At 46.5% G+C, this 22,119-nt stretch overlaps 1 protein-coding gene across 11 annotated transcripts in view; it reads right to left on the bottom strand.

The window, feature by feature from the left end:
- FBRSL1 (fibrosin like 1) overlaps positions 1 to 22,119 on the bottom strand; it is a 533,264-nt gene that overhangs the window by 88,758 nt on the left and 422,387 nt on the right. For 5 of the 11 annotated variants that reach the window (XM_030501688.1, XM_030501689.1, XM_030501690.1 and 2 more), the window contains one exon: positions 9,683 to 9,736. The exons of the other annotated variants lie outside the window; for them this stretch is intronic. In XM_030501688.1, the coding sequence (XP_030357548.1) occupies positions 9,683 to 9,736 (54 nt within the window). The remainder of the gene's footprint in view (positions 1 to 9,682; positions 9,737 to 22,119) is intronic. 11 annotated transcript variants of the gene reach the window in all.

Below are 22,119 nucleotides of genomic sequence, written 5' to 3'. Positions count from 1 at the left end.
GCTGATTCATGGGTAAAGAAATGCAACATGATAAAAGAACAAATGATGATGTTGGGGAGAGGAAGAAAAGAAGAAAGAACTAAGATTTAACAGGTTTTGCTGTTACAATCCTTCAAGATGATTAGGAATGAATGGATCAGATTAAAATCACATGGAGACAAAGGAAGGTCTCTAACTCTTTTGTTTTTCTTTCCATAGTGGACAGAAGGAGACAGTTCATTAAGGAAAGCCTTCAAGACACAGCTACAGTGAGGAACAACCCAGCTTTTTTCATTTAGGTTTTTTTTAAGTGTCTGTTGGCTGTGTTTGGGCAAGAAAAAAGTTGGAAATTAACTACTTACTTTTAACATTCTCTAATTGTCCATGCTGGGCTGTGACTGTTACTTCTTGCAGACTACTCTGAGAAACATCCCTCCCTTGAGCAGTGGTCAGTGTGTAGTGCCACTGCCACCAGGGTTCGGCCTCTCCAGGCTCCATCAAGGAATTGTTATGTTTTTGCACATTCCATTACAGCTAAGCACGGAAAAGTTATAGCCAAGCTTTCAGCCACTGCAACATTCCTGTGATCCCCCTGAGCAGCAGAGAAGCCCAACTTCCGTGTTGTACACAGGATGTAGCTTTCCAACTCCCCCTTGCAACTACTGATAGTAACATGCGGGGCGCACACAGCCCATGTTTTTGATCTAAGTTCTACTAGTATGAATTACAAACAAGTTCGACAGAAATCAGTTTGTTGAGCTTTGTGGAACTACTCTGGAATGACAACAGTCTGTGGGATACTGTTGCTGAAAGCTTCAAAGGTTTTCCTAGTAATTTTTCCTAAACCTTCTCTCTTGATGGAGAACTACGATTAGGTAATTTAAGTGTTCCATTTTCTTGGAGCCCTGAATCATGTGTTTTGGGGATTATGGTTTCTTTGAGTTCTGTTTTTCATTATATAAAGCTTACTCCATCAACAGCAGCAGTTCTTAAACAACAGATGATGTCATTGGCCAGTGCACCATGAATTTGGAAGACTTGAGGACAAAGAGGAATTTGCTACAACGCTGGTGACTCTTCTCTCCCTGGACTATGACACAACAGAGGAATACAATGTCCATGTTTACAGTGATCAGAGTCAGACAATCCAGTGGTTTGCTCAAATACCCTGGGCAGGCATGAGACATCAGAGAACCAGAGTCACTTAAGTGGGGGGGACTTTGCGACATCATCGGGCTCAACCTCCTGCTCAGACAGGGCTTAACTTCTATGTTCAGCTGAATCTGCATAAGAATTTTGGATGAATTCCCTCACTGTTCATTTAAGTACCTTTTTTCCCAGTGACTTTGACCCTGGATAGACCTGTACTTTAAAAAACACATTATTTTGCAATAAACCGGTGAAGAAGTACTCATTGCTTCAATTTACAATGCAGCCTCCCTACTGATTGCTTTGTGTTCACGCTCAGAGACTGAACCTTCACACTTCAAACTAGCTGGCTTCAGCCATCTGCATGGCAAATAGGAATAAAATTTCCCATCTCTCTGACGAATTGGTTTCATTTAAGCAGGGTTGAACCTTAGCTTAAAACCACATTCCCAACCAGTTTCAGTTCTAGGTCAGTAACAAGAGCTCTTGAGGAGGCATTACTGCTCAAGCTTGAGCAAGTGCATGTTTCCCGTTTGCATATTTGTTAAAGTAAGTGACAAAGATGGGGGGGGCCAAAAGCAATTCCCTTAACTAGAATTCACAAGTGCAATCAACTAGAAAATCTCCCGCCTGCTTGTGAGGAGGGAGTCAGACTTTCTCAAAGCCTGAAAGCCGGCCCCGCTCAATGCCCGCAGTACGTACAAAGCGCCAAGTGTGAAATCCTGACCCCACTGCAGTCAGCAGCGAAATTCCCATAGATTTCCTCAGGGCCAGGATGTTCAAACCTGTTCAGACAACTCATAAACCACCATTTCAAGGGCACACCTTTGCATGAGATTCCCAAGGGGCTTTTGAGTTTTGACTTAAATGCCTGGATTATTTTTACAATTCCAGTTATGGGTTCTTTGTTCGCAGGGAGTTAAGCAATACAAAGAACACAGCAAGAGAACAATGGAGGTATTACCATGCATGATTTGCCTTAAAAATAATTCTCTTTCTTTTCATGAAGTTATAGATCCAATTTCAGTCTTTATTATCACTTTGCCATGTGAGAAAGTGGTTCTTAATTTTAATAAAGGAAGGGAGCTTCGTATTTCAACAAGAGCTAAAATGCTTCATGTGATACAGGAGGTGGAAAGCTCTTGCTAGCAGCTACTGCAAACCAGATTTGGGGAGGGAAAGGGAAATAATCTGTCCACACCGAGTAAATAAATCTTGTCTAGGACATACCCAACGGTGGGCATTAGCCCAAAGACATCTTGTCCGATGAGATCATTTCTGTCCCCTCCATTTTAAGGGAAATTAAGAGCTTCCTCTGCCAAGCACATATTAACATTTCACTTATCACCAAACTTGAAGCCCCAGCAAATCCATATCCTAGTGCAGCCTACGGTAGACCACTGGATTAATAAGAATCCTTCCACCATGTTAACCAATCTGGAGAAAGAGCCATATACGATTCAGAACCCTCAAATCTACTTTGCCCTTAAAAAGGAGTCTGTGCTATATTTAAGGAGGTTCTCATCTGAAACTTAACTGCATTCTATTTTATGTGAAGAATGACAAGTTTAACCCAATCCACAAAGGCAAATAAGTGCCCCCAATTGACACAGGCTTGTGCAGCTTACCTTGAAAAAATAATATTAGAGGCCCACCACTCCCATTTCATGCTACTGTACACATTCTAAAGCAGAAATGCTAGTTGTGTTTGGTCAGCCGGAGCTTCAGATCCATTCCAGTTTGAAATGCATTATGTAAATTCCTTTTTCCCCAAAGATGACCAATAGCCCTATTATTTTATAGCCTTTCCCATTAGACCCTGTTTACACTAGCGCTGGAGCTGTAATAGCAAAATCCATCTTTAAACATGGCCTTCAGTAGTAAGAAGTAAACATAGTTTAGTAAAATTATTTCTAATACTGTTCCATCTCTGTCTGTTCTAGCAAAGGAAATGAAGTTCAGTGCAACCAGAGCACCCAGAATCCACTTTAATCATACCCCACGTGCAGCAGCCTCGCAGCAGAGGTGGGGGCAGAGCAGTGAAGCCCCTCAGCTACTGTCAGGGCCCATTTGTTTAATATGAACAAAAAGCAAAGTGAGAGAAAGCAGTTCGCGCACCTCAGCTCTCTAATATTTTTACTTTTTTTTGCAAAAGGCTGAAAAATTCAGGGTTTTATGAAGTGAAAACTCTCCCCTGGTCCGGATATTAACGGGTTCCTTTCAGCCACGTGCGATCTCTTCTTTGACTCCTCAACCTTGGCAAGTACCACACAACAAAACTGAAGGAAATAGAGTCCTTTGTAAAAGGCCTAACTTGGGCTTCAGCTACACGGTCATCTAAACAAACAGGACCCTGCACAGTCCCAGTCTTCTCATTTTCTACTCAAAAGCCTCAGGCACAGGCAGGCGAGGTGTCTTGCACAGCACAGCGTGCCAGAGGGGAGCACAGAGCACAGGTCTCTGCACCGGATGCCCCAGCCACTGGGGCATGTTACCTGGGCATTTGACAGAGGAACATCGAGAGGGACAATATGTTATTCACTACACATGTTATTCATTGTTATTCATTCTGTACTCTGAATCTCAGTACAAGAGAACAAGTAACCCTACGAAACTGGGAGCCACATATGGAACACATTCCTACTGAAATAGTAGTAACAAGAAAAATCAGCAAGACACCTCCTGACAAATTTCAAGCTAGATCCAAAGAGAGAAATGGAGAAACCAAAGCACTAGAAGCAATTAGCATTTATATATTCCAACTCCCTTGCATACAATTCCCAGCAAAGGGATTTAGCTGTGATGAACAGGGCTGCAAGATACAGAGGCGAGATACAGTGTGTTTTTATGATTCTTTTCAGGTAGCTGAGTAAGAAATCCCTGCCCTTCTCTCTCCTCAGGCCGTTCATCTTCCGCAGGTGATGGAAAGCCACTCTCCCAGCGGGTGGTCCTGCTCTCACAGACCTTAATGCTTAATTGCCACAAATCAATTCCAACCTTGATGCTCAGGCTGCTGCTACCCTGTCCCCCTTTCCAGCCCTTCCTCTTTACACTGATCGCAGCCCAGGATCCTCTCATGTTACTAAATCAATCTTCGGACACACCACCTAGGAAAAACAAAGAGGCAGCACCAGACACCGCTCGCCACGGCCAGTGTGATGAGCTGACCTTACGCACGACCACCAGCCTAAACCAAGAGTCAACCCTGTGTGTCTGTGTGCGCGCACGTGTGCACACACACATGCCTCCTATTTTATTTTTTTGTTCAACTGGAATTAATCAGGAACGATAAATACTGTTTGTCTCCTGAAAGCAGCAGTGGGGGGATGAAATATGCCTCTTAAGCTTATCAGCTTCAGCGCCACTGAAGAGAAAGCTGGCTTCTAAGCCCAGGGATAATGGGCTGTCCTTTCAGGAAGGTATCAGAGGTCTCAAGAGAGGGAGACAGCACAATGGTGTGACCTTCAGCTAATAAAGCCCACCCTAGAGTCCAGAGAAGCTTGGGGAATACTGACAAAAGTTCATATTTACAACAGCCTGGACTCTTTCCAGATACCATTACCAGTTGAGAGAGCTGCAGCCTCTGTACGTACACTCACAGAGGCTTTTATTCTGCCTCCTCCTTTCTTTCTTTGTTCCCATGCTGGCAAAAAAGAAAAAAAATTAGTCAGAAAATGGCAATTCTTCAGCTAACGAGGCCCCACCAGCATCTTCTTTAATGAAGACACTTATTTAAAATTTCAATTTCAACCTCAGCACTATCCTCTCCTTGAAGGAGATTCAAGGCCTCTTGCAAGGATTCGCAGTGCGTCATCATGCTCATCAGGAAGAAAGCATATGTGTTTTTGTGGAAAATCTGCTGATGTATTTATAATTCTTTAAACAAAAAGGCAGCCAACATATTGTAAAACGAGAAGGTTGGGGTTTGGGTTTTTTGCTGCTGCTTTTTATTTTTTCTTTCTTTTGGAAACAGGCACCCTCAATCAATGCAGCCCCAGTAAGAAATACAAACCTAAAGCTTTTTCAGGCAGAAACTGATCCCCCTCCCCCTGTCTGCATTGTGGTTAGCGAAATGACGTTTAGGCCATAACTCGAGTGCATAGGCATGACTGGAATACAAATAATAAATAATATTTTTTAAACTGTTCATACAGTGAAAAAAGCCAATTTCAAAACATAAAAACTGTTTGAAGCAGAAGTTTCTTTTTTTCTGCCTCCTAAAGTAGTTCCAAAACAAATATATAAAAATAAAGGTTTGGAGGAAATCTGTTTTCAAGGGTAATTTCACTGAAATCAATAATAAATCTCAAAACATTTAATGGAAATAACGTCTTCAGCGACAGAGCTGTTCTGACTGCACTTTTCGATCCAGCCGTGCCACTCTGCCACTTTTATTTATCTGCCTCATAATTCATCTTTGCCATCCTGAAACTAACCTTGCTGGGGTTCAAAGGGGATCCAAAAACTGCAATACGTTAGAACTTCTCCCAATAACATCTTCTAAAAGGTGCCTCTGTATCTTGGCAGTCTCATTTACCACGCTGGTATTTAACAGGCAGGAAGAAGGCTCAACAGACCTCTACAAAGACCACAAATTTCTTGCTTTTGCAGCTTTTGCTTTCCAGTGAAGAACCCGTTTCTACCAACTGCTACAGTTACAGCAGCTACACAGGCTCAGAAGCAGATTTCCAATTTCCTAGAGTTTTGGCCTAAGCATCCATTTCATCTGTTCTCCTTATCCCACCCAGCCATATTCACTGTCAAGAGAGTTCAGGTGATTGATTACAGCCTGTCTGAAATCAAAGTAGTCAAATTAGCTATTAATGTTGTGCTTAATGCGCTCACACAAACAAGGTCACTGGTTTCATCAAGACTAACAGGAGATGACACACACTGGGACTGCATGGCCCAGGGGACTGGTAACAGGATGAAAAGTCTTTAGTTTATGGCCACTATTTCAGAACCAAGCCTGATCCTACAGACTGCAACAACTACTCAGCAACCTGCCCAAGATCCACTCAGCACAAACCCGGAGTCCTCCATAACCTCATGACAGAGGCACTGCTATCACCTTGACTGCAACCAGATTTTGATCACTGTCAAGATTAACTACCCTCTGTCTTTGCTCCCAAACATTGCTCCAAATCACATCTGTCCTCCCTCTAGAGGTGAGCTAACAAAATCAATAAGCAGTACTGAATTTAGGACGTAGTGTAAAACAGCAGGGAAGAAATATAAAGAGTACTAGGAAGTCAATAGTGCCATCAGAAAGATGAAACCATGTGCCTCTTGGGAAAATATCAACTAATTCATCTGTGGAAAAGTAACACAGAACCATGATACTCAGCAGGAAAGAGAAAGCTGGAAAACGGAAAGGTATCGGGTTCCTCCAGCAGGAACCTGCTTGGAAAGCTAGAACCCAGTAGGGCAAAATACCCATTACAGGCCTACCTGAAGGCATGGGGACAGAGAAGACCACCGAAGCAAAGTAAAACACAATTTTCTATGGATGAGAGAAGGTGCTGCAAATGATAACATGAAACACTTGGAATCGGATTTGTAAGACCACCTCTCCATACACTGTTTCAAGGATGCGAGGTTGTGTCTCCCGGCTGCCATCAAGGTCCTAGCTGAGTGCTTTTCATTGCCTAACCTTTAAAACAGAATTGTTTTATTTTTAACAGTGAGTTCCTATTGAGAAGCTCCAGCAACAACTGTGTCTGGTTGTAATTTTATACCTGTTTTCCATGGCAGAACCCCCTGGCTCTTAGGAAGCCATGGGGTATTAACTGTATCCCAGAGAAACAGGCAGATCCAGGACACATCTTCTGCTGTGGTGGATGGCCAACTGCTCAGAACTGCTGCCACCTTAACTTCCAAATCCTAACTCTCAGAAAATCTGCTTTTAAGGTATGAATTTAATAATAAATATCAGAGACAAAAGGTTGAAAAATCAAGCTCTATCCTGAGAAGATGTAAATCTTCAGGGGATTCACATCTGTCCTGGGCATGCTCTCCTGCACCCTGCCTTTAAGCGCTAAAATGAGGAACCTAAATGATCTGCTCATGTTGTTGCATGACATGGCACAAGACTTTGTCTTCCTTGAGCCAAAAGGTAAAAAAAGATTCAGGGCTTGAAATTGCAAAGAATTAAGACTTAACATCAGCCAAGTCGGTGACTGGATCTCAGAGGCCTGTTTCCCTCTGAATTTCTCCTTGCTGCCGTGACGTGCTCACACTGAAAATTTTCCCTTGAGCAACTGCCTGACTAAAATACAGCACACCCTTACCATAAAGCCCTTTGTTAAAACATCTTTGCCATAAAGCTGCAAAACCTTGGCTCCCAAGTACATTAAATCCTTATAAACCTGCCTTCATTTTAACCGCACAGTATTTCAAGACACAAAGCGCTTCTTCCGAGAGATAGCACTTTAATGAGGAAAGGGGTAAAATATATAAACCAAACCTCATTATAGCATAATTTCTAGGAGACAAGCATGCTGTTATAAAAAGAAGCCATGGCAATTGCGTTTCACATAGCTTGAAGATTTAATACTTTTAAAGAGCCGCTGCTACTTCCAGCCATTGGTGGTGTTTTGTTTTGAACATAACCAAAAGCAACCAGAAAAATGGGTCCACTGGCAGCTGTGTATTTCATATTCTGCAAATTGTGGCAAATGGTGGATTCAGCTCTGCTGCATGCTCACAAAATGTAAGGTGGATTGGACAGTAAGGGACTGACCACAAGTAACGGTGTATACTTTTACCTTCAAACCTCCACATTCTTAAAGGTTGTTCCTTTAACATGTAGCACGGACATGGTAAATTACCCAAATCAGATCCAATTCATACTGGATTGAAAGCATGAAGTAGAAGAAACCCATCAAAAACCACACTATAGGACATATCTGGGGTACTGACAGACAAACGGAAGTGATGGATGTAACGTCCTTTAATACCGCCTGCCAGATAAACCAGGGTAACCGGCACATCCAAGGGACTCAACTGGTTTCAAAAAGCGAGAATACTCCATGTTTTTAAACCTGAAACTCAGCTGCATTCTACGAAATATCAAATGCAACAACCCCCCCCATGCCAACCAGAAAAACGTTACTGGAAAAAACTGTTTCCCTAAGAACAAACTATCTATCAAAGGAGCATCTTGAATTACATTGGTCTAGAAGACTTTTAAACTTAATCTAATAATAAAAGGCATTATTGATTACAGTTCTTCCACATTAGTCTTCCAGTTGTAACTTCTGAAATGAAAGCTTAGCAATGATTAGGTATTTACCACAATCAGCAGAGAAAAATAGTGAAAAAAGATGAGCAGAAAGGTCACCAGAGAGACAACGTACCTTTTGGGGTTTTTTTGAGAGGAGGAAAACAAAAAACAAGAAACAACCACCCCCCTCCCAAGTAACCCCCCCCAAAACCCAACAACAGCAGGGGGATGCACTTCACGGCAGCTTTGACTTGAAGCACATGTAACACTGATTGATGGATACTGAAAGCGAAGACACCAGTGGAAAATTAAACCCAACCAAGCACCAAAATTGGGACAGGTTTTTTTGTGTTTCGTGGTACTACTTCACTAAATTGTGCAAGAGTAGTCAGAATTTCAGTAAATGATCATTTTAGCTACTGCTACAGATCTGGGTCAACAGCAGGGTAAAAAGCTGACATGTAACTGATGCCTATAACCTGGTCAGGATAAGCATTTCCTCTTATCTCTCAGCTGTAGCTTATAGTGAATGAAATTCTGGACTGACGGGTGCTTGTTCTCCCTGATTACGAGAAGGTTCAACACTCACTACACGGCTACAGCGATGGAGTAGCACTTCTGATTGCAGTTCTCAGAGAGGACATCTGAAGAGAACATAATACACCAACCCTTTTTCTAAATACAAAATCAATAACCTTGCCTTTGGGTCCTGTTTCAGAGACACTTCTACGATTTTCATTTCTACTGACTCTTCTTTCCATGTTTACAGTGAAAGGATAACAGGTTCCTTCTTCACCATCATCACTCCCTTGTAAGTCACAAGGGACTTTTCCAGCTCTTATCAACTTTGCCACAGGAGAAGACAGCAGACTGGACAAGTCTGGGCCAGCATGTCAGCACACAAATCCTCACAGGATGCCTGGCACTAAGGTAACCCAGCCTAGCACGTGCCTTCCCTGAACTCAGCTTTTACTTTAATATGTTTTTCTGCTTGGCTGTGTAACTAAACCTCAAGGAAGAAGATAGCTGCAAGCAAGAGCACGTGCTACTTTTGTTTTACAACCTTCCCACTTCCTCCCTTAATAACAGACAGTTTGGGGTGCTAGAAATGAGAAGCCTTATCACAAATGTGTAATGAGGCCCTGAGCTAACAGGTTAGCTGACATGGAGCTGTTAACAGTGAATTGGCTTGGAGACAGTGGCGGGGGGGGGAAAGAAAGTAAAAAGGGGAGACAAAGCGAGAGACACAGAGACAGCAACCAATTCAGCTGCAAGAAATAAAGCTAAATCAGTCCCAAGTGCCCATGTTGGAGAGACTTGATCTCATACCTTGCTTGTTATCAAGGCACTCCTGATACGAGTCAGCTCCAGTTCCGTTGCGGTCTACAGACAAAACAAAAAGTTTCATTCATATCAAACATAAGTATTAGAAACTTCTCAAACGGCAGCCTTGCTGGAGCAACATGTTACGTGCAAACAGTGCTAGTTCTTTAGGAGGCCACGCTGGTTTGCTGACATAAACTGTGACTTGTTACCAACAAGCTGCAATGAACTGACACCAGCCTGCTTGGAGAAATGTTTTATGTCCTGGGCAGTGGGTGCAGCCAGCCTGCCCATCTGTCTCCATAGAATAAGTATCTTAAGCACACAGAAGATGGAATACTTGGAGTTAAATCTATCATTACGCTGTCCACTGTACGCGCTACGAAACTAACAGTTTAAACCAGCAGATACCAAACTACGGTCTGGAATAAACTCTGTGGCTCATGGTGCTGCGCTCCCTTTTGGTTTTTGGCTGCTATGTCATATTAAAGATAACTGAAAATTCAAGAACATACTTTCCAAACATTACTCTTCCATGGAAGCAATGCTACTGTAGTTACAACTAGGGTTATTTGATCCAGCAGCAGGAGAGGAGTTATGCCTTGAGAACTGGGAGCAGCCGAGACTCCTGTACTCGTGGGTGCCCCACACAAGGAAGAAACCAGATAGCTCCCAAGCACACATGTCATTTCACAGCCACCATGGATATCACCTACCAAACCCGTTTATCTGCATTAAAGGTTCAACTAGATCTCATCGGCTGTGTGTAAAAGTGGTTTAAAATGCAGGTTAGCAGAATCACGTTACAACATGCTTGGTCCTCAAAAGCAAACCACAGAAGGTTCCAGCATGGCTTCTCCTGCTTTCCAGTTCAGTACAACCACACAAAAAAGTCTGGATGGTCCTTGAGAAAAAAATATTAAATACATCTGTAAGCCCTGGATAACCTAATGCTCTTTCAGCAGCTTACATGCACCTTACACACTGTGTTGAACGCGAGGAATAAAGCAGCTGAGCCCATGCGACAGGTGTTGGCACGCACTGAGGGTCCTCAAAAAGTGAATATCTTGTACATCACAGGCACAAGAACGTGCACAGTGCTAAAACATCAGCCCTGTTGTGTAACTACCAAGCCATTTGACCAGGTCACCCACGGCACATACTCCTCCATACCAGCTCCAGCGGCACTGCAGACAGCTCCTCTGCCAGGACAGTCTTATCCATGTGGGGATCACAACTAACAAAAAAGTCACCACTATGGGACTGGGCGTTAGCAGCACCCCATGAGACTGAATGGGGCGGACAAGCTATCCAGTAATAGTATTTCAGCTTCACCATCAAGAGAACCAGCACAACAGCAACACGTTAATTTCTTTCTAAAGATGCTCTTCGGGGCCAATAGATTAGAAATGCCACTCACAACAGGAAAAAAGATGCTACTGAGAACCCTCCCACCCAAGCACCTGCCTACAGTTGTATTTCTGCACCTCCAAAAAGTGACTGGCCCCTGAACATGACGACTCCTGGCATTTCTCAAGTGTGGCAAATGCATTCCCACACAAACTGCCCTTCCATCTTTCCTTAACCAACAGCTGGTGATGGCTCCTTGGAAGTACGAAGAGATCCAGATCAGAGTTAAAAGGCTTCACATTCAGCAATACTATTTAGTGAACAAAGAAGCAAAAATTAAAGTTGCTCCAGTGTTCGTGTTGTGTAAATCCCAGATAATAGATCTTCTCCCTAATCCTAATGAGGCCTTCCTATTAAAATCTTTATTAGCTTTCAGCTCTGCAGATTGCCCAAAGGCTCATCAGTTTCCCCTATCTCTCAGTACCAAGATCTGCTTTAACTTTTACAAATAGCTCTAAGATATTTCTCAGCTTATCAGCATTGCCAAGCAGTCTGTCTTATCATTACTGTTGCAGATAAAATAAATGAGCTCACGACGATATGAATAATGGCATTTTCTGTAGGCTGGTTTCCCATTACGTTTTCAACAGATTGTAGATTTCAACTTAGGCACAAAAGCAAAAGCTAAAAGAGAAGTGGAGGGGGAAGGGTGAGGGGTTTCTTCCCATTTACCTTCCCTGTCTCAGGCATAGGCTATGTTTTTAAGCTCACCTGATGTGAGAGAGTAATTAATTTTGAAAGGGAGCAGAAACACCTCAGCTCTGCCCTCTCTGAAGACCAAAAGCACAGTTACTTGTGGGATGTTTTTTCAGCTGCATTTGCTGGAGAGAAGCAAGGGCTAAACTGTGCTCTGGCTAATGAAGCCATCTTCATTAGTTTGCTCCTTTCCTAGGAACACCAGTCAGGCTGGGAATTGAAATCATGAAAAGCAACAGAACTGCATCTGAATTAAAAGACGAGGCTACAAAGGTCTCCGGCGCCTGCTCGGGGCTGATTAGCACGAGGCGCGTGTGGCACCACTGCGGCACAGAGCGGATTCCACAGCGCAGGCTGCGGGGAGAGGCACAGCGTCCGCGGGAGACGGGGAAGCTGGAGGATGAACACGTCTCTCCCCTCGCTGACAGCGAGCAGGGAGGTCATGTTCTGGCAACCATTTTCTGGCTGGTCCCTGCAGCAATCACTACAGGGTTAACCGCTTTCCCGCTCCCCAAATTCCTCACCCTGTCACTGTATCAAGGTTATCTATTATTGGCAGTGACAGGTGAAAATTAATCTCCTAATTATTTCTTGCTGTGTAATCTGCACTGAAGTAGTAACGTAAAAGGATTACAGTACACCCTCTACAGAAGGCTTTGCTAGAGAGCCAATCATCCAGGGAGATAGGAGGTATGTGGTAAGGAGATATTTATGATGGATTTCCAACCATTTTGAAGGCAGACTATAACTTTATGACCTACAGCTCTGGAGTAAGGATCTACTTGCAGGTATCTTAATAGCCAAAATGCTTTCTATTGTTGATTAATCCACGGAAAAAAATCCCCAAGATTTATACCCATTATGTCCCCTGATTCCTCTTTGATACAGCAGTTACTGCAGAAACAGCATCCACGTACAGATGTTTTTTACCCCCCACAGAAACATTATTGCAAACAATGTACCCAGCTTGCTTTGACTCAGTATTAAAAATCCTGTAGCTATCTTCCGTGGCAATTTAACTGCAACATTTTTTCCACAAGGACATAAGCCAGGCTGAGTGCTTTCAAAATCAAAAGTATTTCTAAAAAATCTTATTTTGTAAGCAAGCTAGAAATATCTCTGGTAACAGCACAAACAGCCACCTTGAAATGCTGCCCTCATGTAAACTCTAACGCTTCTCTTACCACCCACCAGAAACCAAGGTTTATTTTTATGGTATTAAAGAATACACTTTTTTGAATCATTAACCCTTTCAATGCAGCCATATAAGGTACAGATGGATGTTCTGGAGAGCCTATTTTTCTACATCCATGTCAACTGCACCATTCTAATTTAAGTTTACAAGCACAGGTTGCCATTCTTACAGTTTGAAATGGTATTAGCTACCTTGAGAGATGCTCTCCTGCTAAACTGTGCCAGTGAGGTGGATAATGGAGGGATGACCCTCTGTTAAGCTCTGGCAGGGTAAGGGGCAGCAGGGAAGATGACCACCCTGTGTCACCATCCGCAGTCAAGCCCTTCCACCAGGATCAGTCCGAGTTTTCAGTTTCCTCATGGCAACCATTTCTACAGGGCACAGAAACATCAGTGATTCCACTCTCAGTGCTTAAATCCAGCACCATTTTCCACCTTTTTGGGAAGCCAAGCCCTGCCACAAACTCTGGAAGCCACACAGTGGTCAGCAGCGAGTGGCCACCACTCTGGTTTGCATTTCCAACCAAGTCGCTGTTAGGTGAACCAGAACAGATAACTGACACAAAGCAAAACCAGCAAGACCACCCCAAAACGGGGCCCAGGCACCCCTCCGGGCTGCAATGTGTGCCCGCAGCCACGAGGTGGCACACGGAATACTATGAAATATTATCAATGAAACGCTGAAATCAGGGCCAGGACTCGAGAACAGCCACTGCACCTCCAACTTCCTAAACCTGAGACAGCGCTGCAGACCTGCCTCCCCTTCCAGAGCCACCCTCGGGGGTCCCCGCACCACCTCGGCTGCTGGAACCTGCCCAAAGGCCACGTTCAGAGAAACCCACACATCCCTAACTTGGGAGACAAAAGCTGGACAAGCCATGTGAAGAATTACCCGAGAGTCACCAGATTTTAAACGAGCAACTCCAATTAGGCAAATTCCCCAGCAGTGACAGAGGTGTTAAGGCTGTTCACCTTTTCCTCTGTTGGTTTTAACACCTCTGTGCCTGAGCAGCTCCGTGCTCAGTGCTCACCACTGGGCTCTGAGCGTGAAACGTGCTGAAGGGCAGGTGTGCGGGGATGAATTATTTTCCTGTTTAAAGCAACCGCTACTAAAGAACTAAGATGTATTAAAGTCGTTTTTACCAAGTGCTTTCTTCTCCACGACAGTCAGCTCCTAGGCAATCCTTCATATATCACAAGGACTCAGAAAACACATATCCAGCTACCAAGTTCTATTGAATCCACAGCATCACATCTATGCATTTCTACGTATTTCATTTGGACCAGCACGAGGATAAGGTCGTTTGCGATTACACCATTAAGACTACAGAATTTCTTGTCCTCAGGACCTATTTTCAATACAGAAACAAAAATAATTTAACAAAGCCTAGAACAGAACATAAGCCCTTAATGGTTTACCCTTGGTGTTAGATAAGTAAGGGAATTATTCACTAGCATCTCTCATTTTGCAGACGTTTTAATCTTATGGTTACCTAATCTCTTACATAGTAGTTATGAGAACAAAAGAAATGTGTGCAGAGGCAAAGCACCCACCTACTAACATCTCAGGTACTACTTTTAACAAGCCTATTTTTCAATAATATGTTTTCCTCATGGAAATCTGAAGAACAAATTCCTATCCATAGGCATTTTCCCCAAATGCTCCATCACCAACCTCATTACGCGATACAGAAAATCTCCCGGGGATATTATGTAATGGCAATCCTCCTTCCTCTCCCTAAGGAGTATATTTCTCATTACATCTCCTAGTAATTGATCAGTGTAGGAAATAATTTCTGGTAAAACCATATGTTTCTTTACCTAGTTCAGAATTTCCATCTTTATTCAGAAGGATAAAAGGCTGCGAGAAACCCTGAAATCTCCATTTCTGATGCAGAATGCCAATCTTTGCTCAAACATGCTATTAAGCGAGGAGCAATACGTTCTTGTACCTGCCTGACTTCAGATCTTGTCAATTCATAAAGTCATTAAAATTAACCAGCTTACATTTCCTATTCCAATGATACAAATAATTTGACTTGCCTACATCTTCCATAATGGCTTTAAAAAAACCTGCTTCATATTCAAATGCATCCAGACAGCACAATCCCTAGCTATTATGGGTCACTTGACACAAGGATACTGGGAGCCAAGGAAAAAAGAAGAAATGAAAGATTTAAGGCAGAAAATGACATACACATCTGTGCTTTCCCAAAGCAGCGCAGCACAGAGCGGCTCACTGAAGAATGCAGCCCTCTTCAATGCCACTTTTGTCAACATTTCACCATTAACCATCTTAACAGCTCTTAGTTTAAAAGGCAACAACAGCACACACTAGTATTTGCACCCCTTACCAAAAGGTAACACTTCATATTGCATCATTCTTGCAAAATCAGAGCAAAATAAATATAATCTACTGTTAAATATCTGTAGTTTATCACTGGAATTCGAAGCATACTCCAGTCCCTTCTTCAACTTAAAAAGGCAAGAGCTACTCGTGACACCACTATACGATTCAGCCAGCCCAGGCCACAATGGCCAACACGACTGTGTGTCCCGAAAGACTAACACTAGGATATATTTTGCTCCTTCACTTATTTATGAGAACAGACTGCCCCTCTCCGATAAACAAGGCTTAAGATTTCACTCGGAACAACCCACCTTCCAATTTATAATCACTCTGTACTAGCAAAAACTTGGTATCCAACTACATAAAATACTGCCTGCTTGTTTTATACCATTAATCTCCTCTGGAAAAGAGGATCTGGCAGCCCAAGCTACTGCCTTTTGGCTTTAGCACAGGGCAGTTTTAGGGAACTGTTGTCAGCAAAGAAGAAAATTCTTGAAGAGCTTTACAAGTCTGCCACTTGTAGGAAGTTAATGCTGTGTGTATAAATCAAGCAGCTCGCCCTTGTAAGTCCGTATGTGGGGAAAATCGGATTTATACATAAACATAAACCTCTGAGCAGGGATGACCAGAGATTTAACTCTCTAGAAAGAAGAATGGGGAGACTGTTTTCCTGTAATACCTCAGCAGCCTTTCCCAGCTGAGCGAGGCTTTCTGTCAAGAATCAATAACGAAGTAAATAATTCCAGTTTTGGCAGCACAGGGGAGAGCGGTTAAGGACGATCTCCAAGACCCAAAGCAATCACTCAGAACAGTAACTTACATAACAAGAAATTATCTTTGTTATAGAATTAGGTTAAAAGGACCTCAGATACTGTAATGTTACAAAAAATCAGGACATGCCTTGAGAAGATTAGCTCGCGAGCAGCCTCCCGAGATAAATGCGCAACTTCAAGAAGATTTTACAAGCCTAAAAACCAGTTTAAATTCCAGAGAGACGTACAAGCCTTTGCCATTTAAAAAGGTCCCTCTTCCCTTCCCTCTGCCTTCGCCTTATTCCTCAGCTCTTCTTCCAAACCATCTTTAGCTAACCAGTGACCTGGAAATCTTCCTTCACCCCTCCTTTCCCTTTTCAAATTTGTCACTTTAAACACACAAGGTTTAGTTTCTTAATTGGATTAAATTTTTCTCTGGAGCTGGGCAGAGGGGCACAGCAGTAGCGCCTCCAGCACTGTCTGCCAGGCTGGAGGAGGACGGGGCAGCTCTCAGGCCAAAAGACACACGGAGAAAATAACCCACGAAAACCATGTTAAAGAGTTGTTATTTCTTTGTGTGCAGAGGGGGCTCTGGCCGGCTCCGAAGGGGTTAAACCGCCGGCTACAGATCAGGGAGTTTGTCACTGGGTTTGATCGCCAGCAATGCCGGACCAAACGCCGTCCTCGCCCGGCAGCCCCGGCACAACTCCGCCTGCCCAGGGAGCACCCCAAGGTGCCGAACCGCCGCGTTCTGCCGAAGGGGAGCACTGACGGGCGGCGGTCACCGGGGGGGGGGCAGCCGGGTCCGCACGGCTCGGAGGTAGCGGGGTACCGGAGGGGGGTGTCTCGCCCCGGCCCCGCTCTCGGCCGCTCGACGGAGGCAGCGGTTCAATCGTTATTAGTTTTGTGTGTGTGTTCCCTCCTGGAAGTGGGGGCGGGAAGCGGGATGCGGTCGCACTGGAGGAATGTGAGAAACGGGGTGAAAAAAAAGCAGCTTGGGAGCGCAGCGCATCCCGGCAGCTCCCTGCTGCTGCGGCTCTTTTTTATTATGTTATTTAATTCAAACACACCCAGTCTCCCCCCAGAACAACCCTTCTCCATAATTCCGCACGCAGAGCTCCTCGGTTCGCCTCCGGCAATGGGTAATGACCGGGTTCTGCCTCTCCGCGCTTCGCCCCGCCGCACCCCAACACCCCCCCGGCAGAAAGGGACGCGAACCGGCCCCGAAAGCAACCGGGGCTGGGCAGGGGAGGGGGGCACCGAGCAAACGGCGCGGCCGGAAAAACCAAACCACCTCGTCGGCTGCACCGAAAAAGGCACAAGAAAAAGAAACAGACAAAAAGCCCCGCACGCACCCAGCGATCGCACCGGCGGAAAGCGCGGCGATTTCCTTCTCCCGTCTGACCGCGAAGCCGCCCAGCTCCCCGGCTCCCGCAGCCTGGTCGAAAAGCGCTGCCCCGCCGAGAAACGGGGCTCCGGGTGGGGAAGAACACCGCGGGGGTCCCGGCCCGGGGGTCCCGCCCGCCCCGCCGGTACTTACCGCGCGGCGCGCAGACCATGGCGAGCCCCGCCGGCGAGCCGGGCCCCCGCGGGACGATCCACGGGGCGAGGCCGGGCGGCCCCCGCGGGCGCGGCGCGCAGCGGAGCCGCTCGGGGCCCCCCCGCAGCGGCACAACGCGGCGCCCGGCCCGGAGGTGCCCCGGGGGTCCCGCCGGCCCCCGCCGCAGTCCTCCGCCGCTCGCTGCTGCTCCTTCGCTCCTCCGCGGCGTGCCGGCAGCGCGTCTCTTCACCTTTCTTTATCCCCTTCCTTTCTTCCCCCCTATTCTTTTCTTCCCCTCCCCGCCGGCCGAACCCGGGGCTCGAAGTTCGCGCCCGGCGGGCCGCGTCCCCGCCGCCCGGTCAGCCCCGGAGCAGCCGCGCAGACCGCGCTACGGGTCCATCACCGGCGGGGCCGAAAACACGCGGGGTGGGGGGGGGCTGAAAAGCCCACGGACACACCAAAAAAAAAAAAAAAAAAGGAAAAAGAAAAAAAAGGAAAAAAGAATAAAAAAAGAAACCAGCAAAAGAAGCGACCCAGGCGGCTCCGGCCGGCATCCGACGAGGGAGACGGGGAAAGCTCAGCCCCGCAGGCAGCCCCAGCCCGGCCCCATGCAGGGGCTTCCCCCGGCGGCGGGTGTCTCGCCCTCGCTGCGGCTCACGCCTCGGCAACCATTATTCCCACACATGGACGAGGAACACCCGCTCGGCTCCGCTCCGCCGCGGCGGTGCCGCTCCTCGGGCGCTCCGCGGCGCGACTGCTCCGCGCCCAGCGCCGCCCTCCCCGCGCCCGCCCGCCGCCGCCAGGCCAGACCAATCCACCCGCGAGACGCCGATCCCCGCCGCGCGCGCGCGCGCGCCCGCCCCGCCCCGGGGCACGCGCGGGACCCGCCGTCGAGGACAGCGGGCGCGGGGCGCGCGCGCGCACCCGGGTGAGCGCGCGGGAGGGAGGGGGGAAAGCGCGCGTGTGCGCGTGCACGTGTGTGCGTGTGTACATTGTGTGCACGAGCCGTTTGTACGACGAGTGTGTGCGCAGCGTGTGCGTGCGCACAGTCTATAGCTCCGTGCGGTCTGTGCAAGAGCTGTGTCTGTGTGCACGGTCAGCGTGCGCCTGGCTCATGGGTGCACTTTGTATGTGTGTGTATGTGGTGTGTGTGTGCATGGCATCTGTATTGATGTGTGCGGCCTGGGTGTATGCGCAGTGTGTGTTCACGGTGTGAGTGCACGACTGGTGTGTGTGCGCACACAGCCCTTATCTGTGCACTCATGGTGATGGTGTGTGCACAGGGTGTTTGCATGTGTGGTCTCTGCATGCACAGTGTGCATGTGCGCGCACAGTCTATAGCTCTATGCAGTCTGTGCACATAGCCCACGCGTGCACAGAGCGTGTGTTTGTGCTCTCTGAACGCACAGACCTGCGTGTGTGTGAGCACACGCTGCTGGACCCACCCAGTCCTTCTGCTGGGCTGAGGCTGGGCACCTTTGCCTCGGTTTTCTATGCTGGTTGCAGCCTCCCTGTGCCCCTGGACCCCTGCGGGATTTGGATCCGGGCGGAGGGAGAGGAGAAAACCAACGGAAACGTTTAATCTTGATTAACCTTCACACTGCAAAGCAGTTGTTAGTAGGTACATTTCATACAATCGCCACTGCGGTGATTCATAAGTGCTTTAATAAAGGGCTGATCAATGGCCACATTGCTCCCCGCAGTGACCCCACGCTCACCAGCACCCGGCACAGCCCCAGCACTGCGGCTGCTCTGGGGTTGGGATCGGAACCGCCTGAGCACGGCCTTGAGGAACTGTCTGAAAACCTTTGGGGACAACAGTGGTAAACATCTGTATACTATTAAACCCATTAGATGTGTTCATTATTTTATATTGATTGGTATATCACTACACAAAGTTAATATATTATGATTATTAGTATATTGTTAAATCATTAAATACGACAGCAGACGCAGTAAATAATTTCCAGGGGATCTCTGCTGACATTTAGAAATTGATGGCTATGTTTTTCCTCTGCATCCTGGCTGCCTGCAGGACTGCAGCGACGCTCTGCCTGCTCTGATCTCCTTCCCCTGCTCTCCTCTGCAAGTAAAGGCAGATGAAGGAGCCTGCTCTGCCATGCCCAAGTTTGCATTTTAAAAGATGAAGCCGAATTAATACAAGCCCCAAAGAAACCTGTTGGACGAGGATATTCAAACAACTTGCACGAAACGGGGAGCCACAAGAAGGATCTGCACTGGAGGCCGTATCTCGGTGTTGCTCAGGGAGAAGAACACCCTCTTACAACACCGACAGGGTTTTCATGTGAAAACGCCTTCCACCAGCAGCACTGCCACCTGTGTCCTGCAGGTACCTGTCCCGTAAGCTCTCCTGACCATGAAGCGCAGGAGCAAAAGCATCCCCAAAGCCTCAGCCCAGACTCCAGGTCACCGGGGCTCATGGATTTATGGCACAGCTCCTCATGAAAGAGCAGATGTTGGAGAGCGCGCACATCTGTATCTCTACAGCAGGGGAGCTGGATGCCAATCAGGGTTAATTTGGGATAAATTTACAAGAGTGCACAGCATGACCCAAGGTACCTCTTTATTGGCCTACTACAGGCCTGCTAAATACATTGGCCGACTACTACACATTAAAGCCACATGAGCTTATATGTTCAAAATGAATTTTACAGGAAGACACAGGGATAGAAAAAGGAGGAGAGCCTGTGTCACAAATGACATCCAGATGTGAAAACACTGTAAATACAAACATCAAAAGGCTCACCCCTCCAGATTTTGCAAAGACAACATTGGAGAAAGGACTTGCTGCATTTAAACAAATATTCTCGGCAAGGAAGCCAAGGAGCCTGCTGGCCCCAGTGCACAGCAAACCCCCACGATCCGACTGGGAATTAGCCATTCATCAAGGCAAACACACAGCAGATATTATGCCATCCTCTAGACAGTCCAACCTTGGTTCAGAGGCAGTGAAACGGGATGGATGGGGAGGTATTTTCCTAAGAAGACCAGGAGTTTAATAACTCAAATCTGAAACCTGCGCTCCACAAAACATGTGAGTATTTAGATAAAGTCTCCAGAGCTATGACATACTTCTCACTAGAACCGCTATCATCCAGGGATGGTTCTTAACCCTGGCCAGCTGCATGGAATTACTAAATAAATAGGTGCCTCTTAAAGCCTTGGTATCTGCTGCAGTGAAGATATGACTGGAGTGATATCCTAGAAAATATGGGATATCTGGTAAACCACTCAGTAATTTTGTCTCAGGAAGACATGGCAAAAGAAAGGCCATTGCCCCAGAAGAACTTGAAATCTCCACTCGCATGGACATACAAGAGGAGGATGAACCAGCAGCGAGTCACGGCAAGTGAAGGATGAGTGATACTGGGCCCAAGGACTCATCCCATCCATCATCTGTGACTGTCCCTTTCCCTTCTTACCTACCTCTGACTGCAGTGAACACAACAGGGGACAAAGCTGGCTTGAAGTGGGGCAGCGGAAACCTGAAGGAGTATCAATGGCAGCAGAAACTGCCTAGCACCCCTCCTGGAAAGCAGGGCATGGAGGTGTGAGTGGAGCAGGCAGGGTGCAATCTCAGATGTTTATTTAGTGTTCTCGGTTCAGCCCTTGAATGTGCAAACCAAGATGTCAATGTTGGGCGTTCCTTGCTTGAACTCTCCCCTCAGAGCAGCGTAGCCAGGCATGGGCTGGGGCACTGTGAAAGTGAAGCTTACATGGGGTGTATTCTTGTTTTCTCATCTTTTCAAGATGCTATCTGACCACCAACACCTTACACACAGTGTGCGAAGGCCACGCAAGGGACTCCATACCAAGCTTGTGCTAATCTCTTGAAGATGTTGGGACACCAGGGTGTGGGGACAGCGTGAGCACTCGCAGAGAGATGAGATGAGATAAGATAGGCTGTGGCTATCACTTTTACTCAGATCTGACTCAAGGCAGCAGGATCACAGCCAGCCATTCTACCAGCAGTGTCTATCCCAAGAGGAGAGCCCTCCCTCCAGACAGGCCTCCATCAGACTTGACTGGTGCTTGGAGCGAGCACAGAGGACTCTCCTCACGCTCCAAGCCAGACCATGCTACTTATTTTGGAGCTAAAAGCTTCAAGCAGTTTGAGACTGGCAGTGCTGACAATAGAAGGAGAAAGCACTTAACCAGAGCATTGCATAAAGATGTCATGAGGAAATCAGGATTTTACAGTAGGGAGAGTAGAAAAACACTCAGGAAGAGCTTGGATAAACTCAGGGCTAGATTCAATAAGAGACGCCAGCCGCCTCCTGCACTGCGTGCCCCCACCTGGGCTGCTGCTGCAAGGCAGCCGGAGAGAAGTTTTATTGAATCTTGTATTGAATCTGTCTCTAGGCTGGTAGCTGCGCCTCGTACCCTCACCAGGGCCTAAAAATAGCAATGCAGTGACACAGGAATTTGCAGCGAGACTGTTCAGATATGCTCCGATTTGCTTGAAGAGAAGGCGCTGGGA

Source organism: Strigops habroptila, chromosome 11, assembly GCF_004027225.2.
Source record: "Strigops habroptila isolate Jane chromosome 11, bStrHab1.2.pri, whole genome shotgun sequence".
Lineage (NCBI taxonomy): Eukaryota > Metazoa > Chordata > Aves > Psittaciformes > Psittacidae > Strigops > Strigops habroptila.
Note: the sequence above shows the minus strand (reverse complement) of the source record. Positions and strands in the feature narration are given on the sequence as shown.